At 54.1% G+C, this 17,814-nt stretch overlaps 1 protein-coding gene across 2 annotated transcripts; it reads right to left on the bottom strand.

Annotated features, from left to right (window-relative positions):
- Nucleotides 1-200: 200 nt before the first annotated feature.
- Nucleotides 201-11,282, bottom strand: CCL17 (C-C motif chemokine ligand 17). 2 transcript variants are annotated; one of them, XM_070261863.1, is made up of 6 exons: nucleotides 6,886-7,024; nucleotides 6,020-6,131; nucleotides 4,628-4,770; nucleotides 3,341-3,442; nucleotides 1,073-1,190; nucleotides 201-489 (listed from the first exon to the last, which is right to left on the bottom strand). In XM_070261863.1, exons 4-6 carry the CDS (start codon nucleotides 3,408-3,410, stop codon nucleotides 369-371), a joined length of 309 nt encoding a protein of 102 aa, XP_070117964.1. In that variant the 5' UTR covers nucleotides 3,411-3,442; nucleotides 4,628-4,770; nucleotides 6,020-6,131; nucleotides 6,886-7,024; the 3' UTR covers nucleotides 201-368. The 2 variants fall into 2 exon arrangements, with proteins under 2 accessions (XP_070117964.1, XP_070117963.1); XM_070261862.1 differs by lacking the exons at nucleotides 4,628-4,770; nucleotides 6,020-6,131; nucleotides 6,886-7,024 and adding an exon at nucleotides 11,134-11,282.
- Between the last annotated feature and the right edge of the window lie 6,532 nt (nucleotides 11,283-17,814).

Raw genomic sequence — 17,814 nt, 5'->3', positions numbered from 1 at the left:
GTACCCTGCCCTGCTCGTCCCCCTCCACCCACCCCTGCCTGGGCCCCCTCACCAGGGCCACCCCTCACTCGAGTGTGGGCTGTGGCAGCCATGTCCCCCTCTCAGCCTCAGTTTCCCTTTCTGACCTGGACATGGCAGGACCAGACATTCTCTGAGGACCCTTCCAGTGTGACAGGCCGGGGTGGACAGAACACATTGACTCAGACTAAGGAAGAGACTTTAATCTGGGCCTTTTCAGGCCACGGTTCCAGTTTAGAAAAGGGGACAGGGGTCCTCTTTGTCCTCGTAGGGCTTCCACTGGACACAGGCAGCTTGGGGTCGGGGCAGTGAACACTGAGGCCAGAAGTCTGCAAACGGTCCAGGGGAAATCAGGACTCCTGGGTGATGAGGCCCTGGGACTTCGTGCTGCTTTCTAAGTATCTGATTGCCTTCATCACCTTCGTGTCCTTGGGGTCTGAACAGACGGACCTGCCCAGGATAGTTCTAAAGCTACACAGAGGGAGAAAACTGTCAGGGGCTGCGGGGCGTGAATGCTTGTGGAGCCCTGGAGCAGCCTCAGCCTGCGCTGACCAGGAGTTGCCTGAAGTCACACGGCCTCAGTGGCAAATCTGGGACATCAGGCTGATTCTTGACCCTTACAAGGTCCCTACCAGTCCTGGCGCTCCCAGGAGGACCTCCTGTCCCCCACCTCAGACTGCCCACGCCCACCTACAGCCTGGGAACTAGGTGGAGCATGTGAGGGGCCTGGCACTCGAGCGCTTCTCCGGCTCAGGCCCAGGTGGGGGAAAGTGACCGCATTGGCAGCTAACTTCCCGTGTGACATGGGCTGTCCTGTGTCTCTCAGGGCCTCAGTTTTCCCATAAATCAATAGAAAGGGGGGCCTCACCACCTGGGGCCTTTTGGGTCTCGCAGTGTGGGGAGCAGGAACCGCCCTGAGGAGCAGAGCCAGGGTGGTGAAGGGGATGAATCCCGCTCTCCGCTCTCCTCTCCCCAGGGGCTGTCCTGGAAGCCCCAGGGTCCTCCTTCTGTGCTCAGCTCCCATGAGCAGGGGGCGGGGGGAGGGCGGACTCACACGATGGCATCCTTGGGGCACTCCGGGGAGGTCCTGTACCAGGTGATCAGCCTCCTGAGGGGGATGACTCCCTTGAAGTACTCCAGACAGCACTCCCGGCCCACGTTGGTGGCTCGCGCTACAAAGAAGGACGGCAGGAGTGGGCGCGCCTGTGAGCATCTGCATATGTGTGTCTGTGTGTGTGTGCGTCTATCTGTGTGTCTATGTGTGTGTGTTGTTGGGGGGAGCTCTTGTGGGGGAGTCTGCGAGTGTGTTTCTGTGTGGGGAGTATGTGAATGGGGTCTATACGTGTGTGTGTGTGTGTGTGTGTGTGCGCACATTTGTGTGTGGGAGATCTGTGTGTGTGTGATTGGGGCCTGTGTATTTGCATGTGTGTGTGCATGCATGTATCTGTGTGTGCTTGAGGGAGCCTGTGCATGCTTATTTGCGTGTCTCTGTGTATGTGTCTGTGTGTGGCGCACACTCAGATACCAGCCCCGAGTCACCAAGTGTTTGCTCCGGGCCAGGCTCTGGGTTGACCTTTCCCCACTGCAGCCTTTCTCCCAGCCGGTCCTCACAGCGCACCTGGAGGCAGGTGCTAGCCCTGCCCCATTCTACAGATGCGAAAATGGAGGCCCGAGGGGTGAGGACACTTTCCAAGGCTCAGTTTCCCTCTCCTGCCTTTACGCTGATCCCCTCATTGTACATAGGACTCTTTAATAAAACGGAGGCTGACATCTGGAGAATTGTTCATTTTCCACCGTCAGAACACAGTCACAGTCGCTGCCTCAGGACCATCGCAGTGCAAGATGTGCAAGGATTTTGTCCGTCACCAGGCCAGTCCCCAAGCACTGGGGTGGCAGCGTTGTCACCATCCTCATCATCTCCATCAGCATCCCTCTCCACATCATCTTCATCACCACCATCATCCTCCTTCTCCCCATCATCACTATCGTCATCCTTCTCCACATCATCACCATCATCCTCCTTCTCCCCATCAGCACTATCGTCATCCTTCTCCCCATCATCACTATCGTCATCCTTCTCCACATCATCACCATCATCCTCCTTCTCCACATCATCACTATCGTCATCCTTCTCCCCATCATCACCATCATCCTCCTTCTCCCCATCATCACCATCGTCATCCTTCTCCCCATCATCACCATCATCCTCCTTCTCCCCATCATCACCATCATCATCCTTTTCCCCATCATCACTATCGTCATCCTTCTCCACATCATCACTATCGTCATCCTTCTCCCCATCATCACCATCATCCTCCTTCTCCCCATCATCACCATCGTCATCCTTCTCCCCATCATCACCATCATCCTCCTTCTCCCCATCATCACCATCATCATCCTTTTCCCCATCATCACTATCGTCATCCTTCTCCACATCATCACCATCATCCTCCTTCTCCCCATCATCACTATCGTCATCCTTCTCCCCATCATCACTATCGTCATCCTTCTCCCCATCATCACCATCATCCTCCTTCTCCCCATCATCACCATCGTCATCCTTCTCCCCATCATCACCATCATCCTCCTTCTCCCCATCATCACCATCATCATCCTTTTCCCCATCATCACTATCGTCATCCTTCTCCACATCATCACCATCATCCTCCTTCTCCCCATCATCACCATCATCATCCTTCTCCCCATCATCACTATCGTCATCCTTCTCCACATCATCACCATCATCCTCCTTCTCCCCATCATCACTATCGTCATCCTTCTCCACATCATCACCATCATCATCCTTCTCCCCATCATCACTATCATCATCCTTCTCCACATCATCACCATCATCCTCCTTCTCCCCATCATCACCATCATCATCCTTCTCCCCATCATCACTATCGTCATCCTTCTCCACATCATCACCATCATCCTCCTTCTCCCCATCATCACTATCGTCATCCTTCTCCACATCATCACCATCATCATCCTTCTCCCCATCATCACTATCGTCATCCTTCTCCACATCATCACCATCATCCTCCTTCTCCCCATCAGCACTATCGTCATCCTTCTCCACATCATCACCATCATCCTCCTTCTCCCCATCATCACTATCGTCATCCTTCTCCACATCATCACCATCATTGCCATCATTTTGCTTTGAATGCCTCCCTCAAAATCCTATTGCTGCCGGCCTCTCACATCTTTGTAGGGATGCAAATAATACATAATATGTGTGTGTTGCTGCTGTGGTCTGGGTCCCCCACCCCTCCTCTCCTGGTGTCCCTTCCTCGGGCCTCCTCTCCTCTGCTCTCACCTGCGTGGGTGACCTGCAGAGAAGCCCCCAGGAGGAGGGCGACCAGGAACAGCATCTTCAGTGGAGTCATGGTGCTGGAGTCCAGGAGTGGGTCCCTCTGCTCTGTGGTGACAAGGCGGAGAGCCAAGCGTGGAGGTGACCTATTTAACCTCTGTGGGGATCCTGCCCGCCTCCTGTCACCTCCCCCTCCATCCTTCCCTAGACCAGTGGAGTTCCAAGAATTTGAGATGATTCAGCAGAAGTCCAGTCTTGGAATGTTTGTGGCTTTACAGAGAATGGACACTCGACTGGGGACGGAGGTGGGGTGTGTGTGACCAGGGGCCACGACAATGACACACTTCTCCTTTCACAGGGGACATTTCTTGGTTCCTCTATTAGCAAAGCCAAAAAGCCTCCATCCTAACCTGGTTTTGTCCCTGCTCTGAGGCTGGTGAGCCTTCTTTGTGCACGGTGCCCGGGGGGGGGACAGCCAGGCAGGGGCCAAGGGAGGCTGCCTCCCCTGAGCCCGAAGGAGCTGCAAGGTGCCAGGAAGGCCTCCCAGGGGTCTGCCGGCTGCATGGCAGATGGGCACCTCTCTGCAGGTAGGGCCACGGCTCCAGCTCCTGCTAAGAAAGCCTGGAGGCACAGACAGCTTTGGTGGTGGGTCCTTCCCCATCCTGGGCCCTGAACCACAGAAGGCCAGAGCCCGACAGGTTTTGATCACCATTTCGTCCAAATTTGCACTTCCGTAGTTTGGGAAGCCAAATTCCCCCACGTGGGGTGACTCAATCTAGGCTGCAGAACAGAATGAAAGGCCCGGTGAGCGATGATGCCTCCAGCTCCTAGCAGAGCCACGTCTGCACTGGACACATGCGCCCGAGCCAAGCCCTGAGCAGACGTTCCACAGACCCCATGGGCCGCAGCATCACTGCATCACAGCATCGGTCCCCTGGCCACCAGAGAAAATGACCATTTTTCTGCTTAGGGCTCCCCAGGCCAGATCATGGGAGTCCCTTAACTAGGAGGAGAGTCCCATGCCCGCCTCCAAGTGGGCAGCATCTTTGATTCTGCACGTGGGATCTAGGCCTGGCTCCAGCCTGTCCCTGAGTGACCAGGGGCAGCTCAGAATGACACCTGGCCCTGGAACATGGTGTCAGGTGCATTTGGTGCTGTCACAGTCAGCTCTGTGTTAATCATGGAGCCTTATTAAAATTGCATCCCTAGCGAGGATAACACCAGCAGGTGCTGTTTGCTGAGACGCGACTCCACCAGGGGCAGTACTCAGACGGTAAGCTCGTCAGTCCTCACCAGGAATCTGGGAGAGGAAACCACGACAGCGGGCTGGATCATGGGAGGGAAAGGCCAGGTGCAACTCTTCCCGCAGGGCCACCTTGGGAGGCTGGGGCTGCTTCACTTCCTGGAGGGGGTGCCTCCTGTCACGGCAGAACCTTCTGGGAGCAGAATCCTTTGTCACAGCCTTGCTGTGTGACCTTGGGCAGCTCATAGATGCTCTCTGCACCCCCGTTTCCTCACTTATAGAAGAGTGTTTGGACCATCCGAGGGGGGCCTGCCAAGATGGTAAATCTGAGAAAGATGGGGTCCTGCCTTACTGGGCCTCACACCAGCATTCCTCTGCTTCTTTTAGAGTCATATCACCTGCCAGAGACCCCCTAACCCCGCCCACTTCTCAAGCCACCACCGGGGAGGGTTCTTGGCCCCCAGCCTGTCCCCGGGGTGGGCTTCCATATGCACGTGCAGCAGAGGGGGCTGGTGCGGAGTGGGGCCTTCCTGCCTCTGCTCATCTTTGGTGCCAGCTTCCTGCAGAAGGGGTGCGATCTGCAGCCCAGACAGAGCAGCCCCCAGCTGGCCCCATCCTGCTGAGTCAGAGGAGGCTGGGCTGGGCTGGGGAAAGGGTGCTGCTGCCCTCAGCCACCCTGGCCAGGGAGAGGGAAGCTCTGGCCCGAAAACAGAGCCTTGGGCCCCGAGGAGCAGCAAACGCCCAGAGGTGCTTGGTAAGGGCCTGGGTCCCAGGAGGAGGCAGAGGGAGCGGGTCCCTGCTGAAGCTACCCCTCGTGGGGGGAGGGTCTCCTGACCCTCTGTTCTCCATGCCCTCTGCCCGGTGGCTAATGCCGTGTCTTGTGGCTTCTCCACCTGCCACAGGGGCCTCCACATGCTCCTCGGTGCAGGACAACAGGGGCTGTCACGAGGTTGATTGGCAGCTTTATTAATGGGGAGGCTGCCCCAGCCCCCACTGCTGGGGAAACTCCCTGAGTGGGTTTCGCGTCTCCCCTTGTTCCGCCACAGACTCAGAAATTTTCTCTGGAAGAACCCAAATTCCCCTGTCCCTTCTAGGGAACAAGTTACAGTGGCAGGAGCAGAAAGTTCTGGACTAGCTCTGGGCTGGTGCAGCCTGCTGGCAGGGAGGGGAACAGAGCAGCAGACAAGCCAGTGAGCACATGCTGTGTGCCCGGTGCTGTGGGGAGGGCAGAAGCCAGACACAGCCCCCGCCCTTGGGGGGGCGATTCTCCACAGCGAGATCGGGAAGGGGAGCAAGGCCTGGCCCCGCGTAGGAACGTCCAGGTGAGCTAAAGGGCCCCAGGGTCCAGAGCAGGGAGAGGTTGCTTCTGGCCAAGAGAACTTGGAAGGCTGCCTGGAGGTGGTGGCCAGTGAGCTGGGTCTTGTGGGTGGGAGAGTTCTTACCAGGACAAGGGGGCAGGCATGTCACACGAGGGAAGCTCTTAGCACAGGAGCAGAGGAGGCAGGTGCAGAGGTGAGTGAGGGAAACGGCATGGAACTCTGGTGGGGAGATGGCCTGGATGTGACACGGAGACAGTAGACTCTGTGAGGACAGGGTCGTGTCCCCCACTGTGTGCATCCCCGGGACTGGTGCACAGTGTGCTTCCAATGAGGCTTGACTGAGGAGGAGGGGACTGTAGAGGACCGAGGAAGAGGAGGTGAGACTGAGGGGGAACCTGGGGGGAAACCGTGGAGGGCTGGACGCACCTCTCAGCCTCGCCTGGGAGGCAGGGAGACCAGGGACATTTCTGAGGTGGTTTCCTTGCTGGGAATTAACCGCCTTCCTTCTCCTTGGTTCTCCTAGCTTTGAAATGGATTCCAAGGGACCTTCCAGATGGAATGTCCTGAAGCCTGGGCCTGTGATAAGGGCCTCGAGAGACCTCTATGGTGCTGTGCGGACTCTGGGACTCAGAGGCCCACCAGGGGAATCAGGAAGGCTCCCTGGAGGAGGTGGCAGTGAGGCAGAGCTCTGTGGAGGGCGGCAGGGGAGAGGTGCTCTGGTACCCGCACCCCCACCACACTTTAGCCTGAAGGAGCTGACCACCGGATTCTGGGTCCTTCACCCAGGAAGGGAGGGAGGGGGGTTCCTGTCCCACCTCTGGCTCTACAGGGGGCTGAGGTGGAATCAGGGATGCTGCTATCACAACCCCAAGAACTTAGTCCGGAGCCACAGTGCAGAGGGCGGGGTACTGGAGTGGAAGCTCTTTATCGTCTTCAAATTACACATGACAGTTGTCACTGGGTGGCAGAAGTTGTCACCCAGGTCACACCTGTATCATCTGAGGCTGCAGGAGGTGCGATGACTGGCCCGGGTCTCCCGGAGCATCTCGGTGAGGATCTAGCATTTTATCCACTCAGCTCCATCCTCCCACAGCTGAAGCCAGATCCGTCCTGCCCTGCTCGTGGGGGCTGTGAGCGAAGGTCCTAAATGTTATCTCCATCCCCCAGCCGCGAAACGTGTCCCCCTCCGCTGTCCCAAGGGCCTGATGTACTCTCTGATGAGTCAGTAATTCCTGACAGACTGCAGGTCGGCTCGATTCCTCAGGTCAGGAACACCAGGCTCACCCCTGCCCCGGGCTCTCTGTCACCGCCCACGTTCAGTCAATCGGCACACCACGTTGAGTTAGCCACGTAGATGGTCTTGAATCCATCTACTCCTCGCCATCCACATGCCCACCCGCTCCATCTCTCTGCCGGACCGCCGCCCCACATTCGTCTCCCGATGACCAGCCCCTCAGTCTGTCCTCCTCTTTAAAGCCTAGAGATTTTTCCAAAACACAAACCTGAGCAAGGCTCTCCTTTCCCCACATCCTTCAATACCTCCTCATTGCCCTCAGGACGAAGTCCAGGTTCCTGCCGACTTCTCCAGCCTCAACTTTTGTCCCCAGCCCACCACCCACCACACCGCTTTGTTCCGGCCACGTGCACCTTCTTTCAGTTCCTCGAAAATGCCAGGCTCTCACTGACACCCAGGGCTTCGTACAGGCTGTTCCCTCTGTCTAGAATATTCTCTCCTGCCCACCACCACTTCCTTTCACTCCTACCCTCCTTCAGATTAAACCTGAAACCCTCACTTCCTCCCTTCTGCCCCCTCCTTCCTCTGTGCCCACAGGTCATCGACTTCTCTCTCTCTGTGATGCTCTGTTCACATTGCACGGCGATTGCTGGCTTGTCTGCTGGGTCTTACACAGAAGACCGTGGACTCCTTGAAAATACAGCAGTCCCCCCTTATCTGCGGGGGGTACATTTCAAGACCCCCCGTGGATGCTTGAAACTGCAGACAGTCCCAAATCCTATATATACTGTGTTTTTCCCATACATACATACCAGTGATAAAGGTTAATTTATAAATTAGACACAGCGAGAGAATAACAGTGATAACTAATAATAAAATAGGACAATTATAACAATATATTGTCATAAAAGTTATCATAGATCTTAGCAACCTCAGCATTTGATTTTTTTCATTCCTTATTAAGTGGAGAACTTTTATCTTTTCACTTAAAGGAAGCACTTTATGGCTTCTCTTTGGCATATCTGAATTGCCAGCATCACTACTCTTGCACTTTGGGGCCATTATTATGTAAAATAAGGGTTACTTGAACTCAAGCACTACAATACGGCGACAGTTGATCTGATCACCCAGACAGCTCCTAAGTGACTGACGGGCCAGTAGTGTACACAGCGTATACATCGTGGATATGTTGGACAGAGGGATGATTCATGTCAGGGTGTGATGGAGCAGGAAGCTGCGAGATTTCATCACGCTGCTCAGAACAGCATGCAATTTCAAACTTATAATTGCTTATTTCTGGAATTTTCTGTTTAATATTTTTGGACCTTGGTTGACCACAGGTAACTGAAACCATGGAGAGTGAAACTGAGGATGAGGGGGGGACTACTGAAGGATCTCTTTTGTGTCCCAACTTGTACCCCCAGGACTCAGCACCCAGGAAGTGCCCAATAATATATGGTTATTGAATGGATGAAGAGGTGGACGGTTGGATGGGTGGGTAAACGGATGAATAGATGAGGGATGGTGGGTAATGGATGAAGGATGAGTAAATGGATGGATATATGGTTGGATGGATGGATGGAAGGATGAGTGAGTGGGTTGGTGGATGATGGATGGATGGATGGATGGACACTTACAAATTTCTGAACTACAGCTTGGGTCCAGCTTACATTCTATCTCAGGGACTCCTTCAGCCAAGAACCAATTATTTTTGATCCAATGTGCCCACCAGTTCACGAGACACACCTGACCCTTCCTGTCACGGATGAAGCAGAAGAACCCAACCAAGGCCCTCGTTGACTCTTTTCCCACCTAGTTTACAACTTCCTTGTGAGTCATGACCATTTCTTGCCCTCTGCCAAACCTAAATTGCTTCAGCTATGGCTTCGATCTCATTCATTCTTCATCCCAGAAGGGCCTCCTTTCCTCTGTCACACCCCCACCTCCTGGCTCTTCACACTCTTCCGTCTCACGGTCCCCTTCTCTTCTACTGACGACACGATCCAGGTTCTCTCCTTCCATAGAACCACTCCTTGACCCCAACACCCTTCCCTCCCAACACCCAACACTCTGTCTTCTTATTTCTCCTTTCACTTATGACTAAACTTCTGCAATGTGTGGTCTCCCACTACCACTTCCTCTCTGCCCACATGTGATTAAATTCTTAGCAATGTGGCTTCTGGCCCTGACTTTCTGGGTCCCTCAACTCCTGCATGGCCACTCCCTGAACTTCCCATCCCCTCACAAAGGGCAGTGTGGGGCAGTGGTTACCAGCAGATGCTCTGGAAGCGCTATGTACAGCCCTGGGTCCCTCTTCTACCTGCTCCAGGTTGTGTGACCAAGATCAGGTCTCTGGACCTCACTGTCCTCATCTGTACAATGGGCATGTTGATAGATGCTCCTTCCTGGTGTTGCTGGGAAAATTAACTGAGATGATGTATGTAAATTTCTGGTTTCTAGCTGGCTCGATGAATCTCCTTGTCATCACTAGGAACTGAGTTCCCTCCCTGACGTTCCTCCCCTGGGATTCAGGACCTAGGCCCTCCCTGAGCTCTCTGTGGCCTCTTCTTCTCAGTAACATCCCTGAGCTCTCACCACGGGCTGGGAGGGCCCTCAGCAGTTCCATCTATTAGTTTACTTTGTCCTCACGATGGCCGGATGTGAGAACTATTATTATCTATGTTTACAAATGAGGAAACTAGGGGCCAGCCACAGTGGTTAAGACACTGGTCCACGGGCACACACAGCTAGCAAGTGGCAGAAGCAACCCCAGGGTTGGTTTTTGCCTCATGCAACCCTCTCTCCCTCCCTGACGTCATCCACTCAGGCCTTTGACCTCGGGATGGACGCTTCCTAACTCTCCATCCCCAGCCCTACCAGTCACCATCAAACACGCCCACCTGGCCCCCGCCTCGTCCTCTGGCCTCCTCTTGCCTGCACTCTCAGACCCTTAGCTCTCTCTGCCTTGCAGTCTAGCCAGCTCTGTGCAGCTCTGTCACCCACCCTTGACTGTGGGCTCCTGAGAAGAAGAAATCTGGCCCCTCATGCTTCACTCAGCCCCCAAAACATGAAGAGCAGGACCAAGCTCCCTCTCAATCAACTTCCCTTTCTTCTGTCCTGGCCAACATTATTCCCCACCTCCTCGTCGGCCCCACTGGTTGGAAACCTTGACTCATTCCTCACCATCAGCCCCCACATGGCATCAGGCACAGACTCGGCTCAGCGACGACATCTTCAGGCCATCCTCAGCTTCCTCACTTCCTCCTCATTTCCACTGGCTCAACCCGAATCTTTCACACCCAGACAGTATCAATGGCTTCCGGGCCTATTTCCTCCTCTCTGGTTTTCCTGATGCCGCCAGCCTACAGGCCCGTGTGTGACGGGTCTTTCTCAAGGGCTGCTCTGACTACATACTGGCCCCCTCAAGAACTGTCAATGGCTCCCTGCTCCCTTCCCGCACCACTGGAAACTCTTCCTGCCAGTCTTTAAGCCTGCCATCAATCGGGTCCATCCTTCCCTATTCGGCCTCATTTTGCAGCTCCCCAGTGTTCAACCTCTGTAAGGATCAGAGTGTTCCCTCACTATGGGACCTGGTTTGCTGCTCCTGTCTTCTTCTTTTCTGGGTTATCCACTCCCACTGCCAAAGCAAATTCTATCCATTTCTCACATATGACATGCCATAAAGACATTAAGCAAGGGGGTCACTGTGGAGGCGAGGGGCTAGGGGCAAAGACTCAGCAGGTAATCCGGGTTTGAATTCAGCTGTGCCACCAATGAGTTATGAGACTTCGAGCGAGTTACTTCTCTCCGAGCCTCAGTTTCCACATCTGCAAAATGAAAGTAACACTTGTAACTCTATTAGAAGGCCTCAGTTCGCATCAACCGCCTTAGTGCCTATATCTGGCAAATAGTACGTGTTCCTGACTTTAAATGTCATCTGTACGCCAGTGACTCCCAAAATTCTTTCGAAAACTCCAGACTTGTAAACCAGCTGCCTACTCACCGTGTCGAACAGGCGTTTCAAACCCACCAAGTCCAAGGCTGAATTCCCGATGCCCATCCGCCCGCACGCCGGCTCCTCCTCTCTTCTCTGTCAGCCCCTTCCTTCCGGTTACTGGGGCCAGAAACCTGGGCGTCATCCTTGACGCCTCTCTCTTTCACCCCCCCACTTCCCATCTGTCAGGCGATCTCCTGGCTCTGCCTTCAGAATTCATCCAGAGCCCATTGTCTCTCCCCAGATTCCCACACTGCCTTCTGGAGGCCTCCCAGCCAGCCCCCAGCCTCCACCCTCGCCCCCTGCCATCTCTTCTCAGCACAGCAGCCGCAGGAGCCTGTGTCTCCTCAGTAAGAACATTCCTGTGAGCCTCCATCTCACCCGCAGGAAAAGCAGAAGCCCTTACAGTGACCAGGAGGCCCTGCCCGCTCTGCACCCTCCCCACCTCGCTTCCTCCGCTCCAGCTGGGTGGCCTCCTCGCTGTGCCTCAGCCAGCCAGACGTGCTCCTCCTCAGGATGTTGGCACCACTCATCTTTCAGCCTGGGATGTTCTTAGCCCAGATACCTGCGTGACTCACGCTGTCACCTCCTTCAAATCTCTGCTCAAATGTCACCTGTCAGTGAGGCCTACCCTGTTTAAAACTGCAGCCCACTCCCACCTCATCCTTGGCTCTATTTTTTCTTTTTCTTTTCTCCTGTAAGACTTGCCACCCTCTAATACTCTACAGCGCTGACTTACTTATTACGCCTGCCGTCTGTCGCCCGTCTCTCACGAGCAACCCCAGCCCCATCCCGTCCCGATGAAATGTAAATTCTGGGGACAGAGGGCTTTGCATCTTTTGTTGGTTGAAGTATATCCCCTGGTGTGTGGTGGCCCTCGACACACACTTGGTGAGCTCAGCGTTTGCATGAATCAGTGGCCGGTGCTGTTCCTGAGGCAGGAACACAAGCACTTCTCTTCAAGTCTCACTGTCACCCGTATATCGTCTCAACCCCTCTCATGCCTGGGCCTCAGCCCTTCACTCGGGCCCCCGCGCCAGCCCTGTCAATCAACTCCTTTACTCGCTGCTGGAGTCCAACCCTCTCTTCCCAGGGAGCATTTGCCCCTGCTTCCAAGTTCTCTCACAGGCAGGTCTTTGGTCTCCGGATGGCACTGGGACAAGTCAGGGCTGCACTGCTGGTGACCATGAAGGCTCACCCCTCAGGGTGCAACGCAGACCTTCCTGGAGAAGTCAGAGGTCAGTGGCAGTCTTCCCAGGGGGATGTGGGGGGTTGTCCTTCCTGCCACATCAGAGCCCTCAGGGTTCCCCGGAAGGCTTGTTCAGCACCAGGGTCAGAGCCAAGAGCCCAGCTTCCGGGAAGGAGAACATGGCACCCTTTCCAAGGACCTGGTGGATGGAGGGTCTCCCCGCATGCTGTCCAACCTCAGCCACTGCAAACGAGCCAGCAGGCACAGAGCCAGCGGCATTTGGCCATTTGACATGTGGCACAGCGCTGCCTGGATCAGGGCTCACCCGGTGGGGGCTGTGGCTGCTTCTGAGCAGGGCTCAGACCTGGAAAGCATGAGCCCCCTGGGGAGGCTGAGGCCCACTTCCCTTTCTAGAGAGAAGTTCACGCCTCAGCAGCCCTCTGGGCCCGGCCCAGACAGGCTGTGGCTTGTTCTCCCACACACAGGGGCTTTCCCCTCAACCCCACTGGGCTTACCACGGGTCCTACCTCCTTCCTGCCTTGCCTGGGCGCCTGTCAACTCTCCATATTCGTTGCATTTTTTTTTTTTTTTAAACGGAACTAAAACTATCAAATCCAGCTCCAAAAATAATTTAGTGTTTTTATTGGGATCCCATTGAACATATAGGTTTACTTAGAGAGCCCATCCATTTCCCATCTATTCCTTGAAGTCTTTCTCACCCATCCGACCCCTCCTGCCCCCGCCAGCTCCTCATTCCTGCCCTCCCCGTGGGGTGCAGGCTGGGGAGGGAGGTGGTTGGCTTGCCCCATTGTCTGAGGTTGGGTTCATTAAGGATGTGCTCCCAAAGGAGATGGGGAGGGGGAGGGGAACGAGGGCGGGGAAGGGATGGAAGCCTTGAGAGATGTGACCTCAAGCAAAGTCGTGGGGGTGGCTTCCCCCTGGCCCCCAGGGGCCCTAGAGTTCGAGTTAGAAATGAGAGCCGCTGGAGGGAGCGGGGCTGTGGGTGAGGCAGCGGCATTGCCAACCACACCCGGGTCCCCACCACCAGGCGAAGAGGTAAATATCCTGCTCACTGGGGCCCCTGTGCCTCGCCTCATCCATCCCTCAATGACCAAAGGACGCTGAACTGGGCGTCCATTAGTACCACGCACTTCTTCGTATTTTACTAACAAACGTGTGTCTGTCCTTAAACAACATACAGCAGTGCTTACGCATGTTTTTAAGCTTTATAGTAATACTATCCTGCTGTGTATGTTCTTGTACGTCTTGCAGTGTCGAACCTTGGGAGTCACGCCTGATGCCAGGTGCCAATGTGTTTCTTTCTTTTCACCGTTGTACGCTATTCCATACAGTAGCCACACCACAATTTACTAAAAAATTTAAAAAAGACGGAGGTCTCTGGAGTTGGACTGCCTGCTGGCTTAGTCACTTACTGGGCTGTGTGACTTTGGGTATGTTCCTTAATCTCTCTGTGCCTCGGCACTTCCATCTGGAAAATGGGGGTAATATTGGTAAGGCCCGTCTCAGAGCTGGGACATGGAGTAAGTGGGAAAATTCATTCAAAGGCTCACAGTGGTTGACAGGAACAGTGACCCTCACAAGGAGAAGGCCCGTGTCTTATTCATCGGAGTCTCTGGCAATGAATGAATGACTCTTCCCTTCCTCTTGCTCCCTGCCAGGGGGCGCGCTGTCTCTGGCCCTAACGCCCTGGAGAGAGGACCCGGGGCTACCTACCTGGCATCTCGGTGCTCACGTGGGCAGGACTCCAACTCCGTCAATCTGATAGTAGTCATGACAATACATAAAAACCAGGCAACAGGCCGCATGGGTAGAGATGAGAACCCGGGGTGAGGGGAGGGGGCAGCCCCAGGAAAACAGCCAGGCAGGCAGGGGCTCCCACGCTCTGAGACCCCTGAGATCCCCGGGCTGCAGACTCCCCCGCCACCTTCTGGCCCCTCTGGGGGTTTGGGGGACAATCAGAGCCTTCCTGGGGTCCTGGCTGGCCTGGGGAGCAAGTTCTTGGCCAGGACGTGATAGAGGATCAGAGGGTTTCAGGAGGGACTCACACACATCTTCACAGAAAGCCACTTCCCGTCTCTGATGTCTCTTTGAGGCAATTAAATATTTTTCTCCAGGAAATGCCTTGAAATGCAGCTCCCCACATGGACAAGTGGGCTTTCCAGAAACCAGAGAGGGGCATGGTACAGGCACCAGGTCAGAGCGTGCCAATGGACGCAGATGGCTATGAGCCCTGCCCTTGCCCTCTTTCACTCCTCCCAGGACCTGCGGTGGTCACCAGGGCACAAAGGGAGACAAGACACCTGCATGGCTGCCCTCCCTGATCTTACAGAAGCACATGAAACAAGCGGTACATCTGGTCCCCTGAGGGTTGTGATGGGCAGGTGGGGTGAGCCCCCATGGCAGAGAATTCTCCTTAAGCTAAGAAGTCAGGGAAGGCCCCCTGGAGGAAGCAACATCTAAGCTGAGACCAAAGCAAGAGTAGGAGTTGGCCAGGGGAAGAATGAAGTGGAACAGCTAGCACAGTGGCTCAGAGGTGTGAGAGAGAAGATTGACTGGAGGATGTATAAAATGCGCATTGAGCCAGCCCTGATGGCCTAGCCAGTTAAAGTTCGGCACGCTCTGCTTTGTCGGCCCAGGTTCGGTTCCCAGGTGCCAAACTGAACCACTCGTCTGTCAGTAGCCATGCTGTGGCCACGGCTCACACAGAAGAACCAGAAGGAGTTACAGCTAGAATATATAACAATGTACTGAGGCTTTGGGGAGGAAAACAAAAAAAGGGGAAAACGGGCAACAGATGTTCACTCAGGGCGAATCTTTCTCAGCAAAAAGAAATAAAAAAAGAAAGGACTCTGTTATTAAAAAAAAAAAAAAAAAGGTGTGGCCAAAGGTGTTGTGGGAGTGGGGAGCAAGAATGCAGGAACCAGCATCCGGAGAAATGAGGCTGGAGCCCACAGACGCACTGAAATCCTCTGAGAAATCAAAGACGTAGAAAGCGCACTTGGCAGTCCCTGGAACTGTGCACAGACGCCCTGTCCCTGGGCCCACAGGCCCTGTTTCCCTAGTAGGACTGGTGGATTCAGACCATCTGGCAGCAGCTGGTGCTCAGTCTGCTGAAGGGGTCACCAGCACAGCTTAGCCCGTTGGATTTCTGAGCACCAAATCATTTTCAGAGGAAATACAAAACCCATCTTCTTCCCTAATCCACCCAGTGAGAATTCCAAATAAGTCCACAGGCAGTTGGCTGGGCCGAGGTTCCCCTTCATTACGTCTGCAGAGAGAGCGAACAACGGGGACCAAGCTGGGGGATGGGAGCCTACTCATCCCAGTTAAGAGATGCTTCCAAGCCTTTTAACAGCGTGATGCAGCTTCCTGCTGAGTCCCAGGAAGACATCCTCTTGCTTCCTGGATTGCTCTGCCAGTCAGGATGGGCCAGGTTACACTGCAGTAAGAAATAACCTCGGGGCCAGCTGCGTGGCCGAGTGGCTAAGTTCGCGCGCTCTGTTGTGGCAGCCCAGGGTTCGGATCCTGGACGCGGACATGGCACTGCTCGTCAGGCCACGTTGAGGCGGCGTCCCACATCCCACAACTAGAAGGACCTGCAACTAAGATATACAACTGTGTACGGGGGGGTTTGGGGAGATAAAATCAGAAAAAGAAAAAAAGATTGGCAACAGCTGTTAGCCCAGGTGCCAATCTTTAAAAAAAAAAACAAAAGAAAGAACCTCAAACTCTCAGTGGACAAAACCCACCAAGGTCTGTTCCTGGCACAGAGATTAGGGGTGCTCTTCCAGGGCTGGAGGCTGTGAGTCATTCCCACTGTGGGACCCAGGCGGATTGAGCCTCATTTATGGAATGTCCCCAGCTGCTGGGCCACAGGGACTGAAGTTCTGACGTCTCTCACTGGCAATGAAATATTCAAATCTTGTGACACCCATGACTTGTACTCCCAGCTCACTGGCCAGAACTGGTCATTCGGCCCCCACCAGCCCTGGGGGCAGGAAGAACAGCCTCCCACATGCCTGGGGGCAGCAAGCCAGGGATATCCCAGGAGACTGAACTTGCCAGGTTCAAAAGCAGTTTAGAGGAGAAAAATTCCGTCAACTTGAACAGCATGCATTAGCTTAGGGGAAAAACTATGCAAAAGGCAAATTATTCTTATCTGCCTAATGAATCCGTGGCATTTCTTTACCTTACTTTACTGGAAACGAAGACTGCATTTCTTTAAAGATCTCCAAAAGTTCTACCGTCTTGTTGGGCATCCACTAACAAAAGCAAATGGAAACTGAATGTTTCAAATCTTTCAGAAACATCTAGTGCATGATCATGGGTTCTGTTTACCAGAACTCACTATGGGTACATCATTTTTCTAAGTGTTTAGTGGGAATTATCTCATGACATCTTCATCCACAAGATGAATTGTTATTATTCCCATTCTACAGAGGAGAAAACCAAGGCCCAGAGAGGTTAAGCAACTTGCCCAAATTCACACAGCCAGAGATTCCGATATTATGTTCGGCTCCTGTATTGCTAAAAAACAAGACACTTGTTACAAATCATTCTATTCTGTCTTCTGGGGGCAGCAGATCCACTGAAGGTAAGAGAGGGGCATCTCTTCTAAAACACGCACTGCTCTGGAATTCTCCTGGGTTCAGAGGCAACACCATCACCCAATCTGGAGAAATTCAGGAGGTCCCTCATGGGTCCGGCTGCTAAGGCTAGCTGTCGGCTTAGGAAAGCCAGCCTGGCACTAGATCTTTTCTCAGGTCCCAGCAGACAGAACAATATTTCTCCAGGAAAGCACGTGACTCAGCAGAAGTGAACGGGCACGGCTGGCACATGGAGGAGCGGCTGGACGCGTGGCCGGCTCCCAGGCCCTTGTTATTCAGCCTCGAGCTGGGAATTCCCAGCCATTCATTTCTGTGTTTTTCTACTCGGCCTCGCCCTTTTGGGGAATGCACAGAGGACTCCAGGGAGGGCAGAGGACAAGAAGACTGTCCTCTCCCAGCCCTGCTGCCTGCGAGCCTGCGGGCAACTCACGCATCCTTTGAGCCTTACTGTCATCATCTGTGAGATGGGACCGGTGCACATAGAGAACTTAGCACCCTGCCTGGCACCTGGTAAACATTAAATAAACAATGGCTATTGTTATGATGATTATTATTATATCTCAGAGCTCTGACAGCCCTGTCGGAAATTTCAGAGGCCTCTCAGTCTCCATCGAATTCTGCATTAATTGTGGAAGTCCCTTCAGCAGAAGTGTAGTTCTGTAACTAAAAGAGAAAATAAAAGGGGCCAGCCCCATGGACTAGTGGTTGAGTTTGGCGGCCTGGGTTCGGTTCCCAGGCACAGATGTACCCCATTCGTGGGCAGCCGTGCTGTGGCAGTGAACCACATAACGAAACAGAGGAAGGTTGGCACAGACGTCAGCTCAGGGCGAATCTTCCTCAAGCGAAAAGAGGAAGATTGGCTACAGATGTTTG

Source organism: Equus caballus, chromosome 3 (genome assembly GCF_041296265.1).
Source record: "Equus caballus isolate H_3958 breed thoroughbred chromosome 3, TB-T2T, whole genome shotgun sequence".
NCBI classification, from domain to species: Eukaryota; Metazoa; Chordata; class Mammalia; order Perissodactyla; family Equidae; genus Equus; species Equus caballus.
This window is presented reverse-complemented; position numbering and strand designations above follow the sequence as displayed.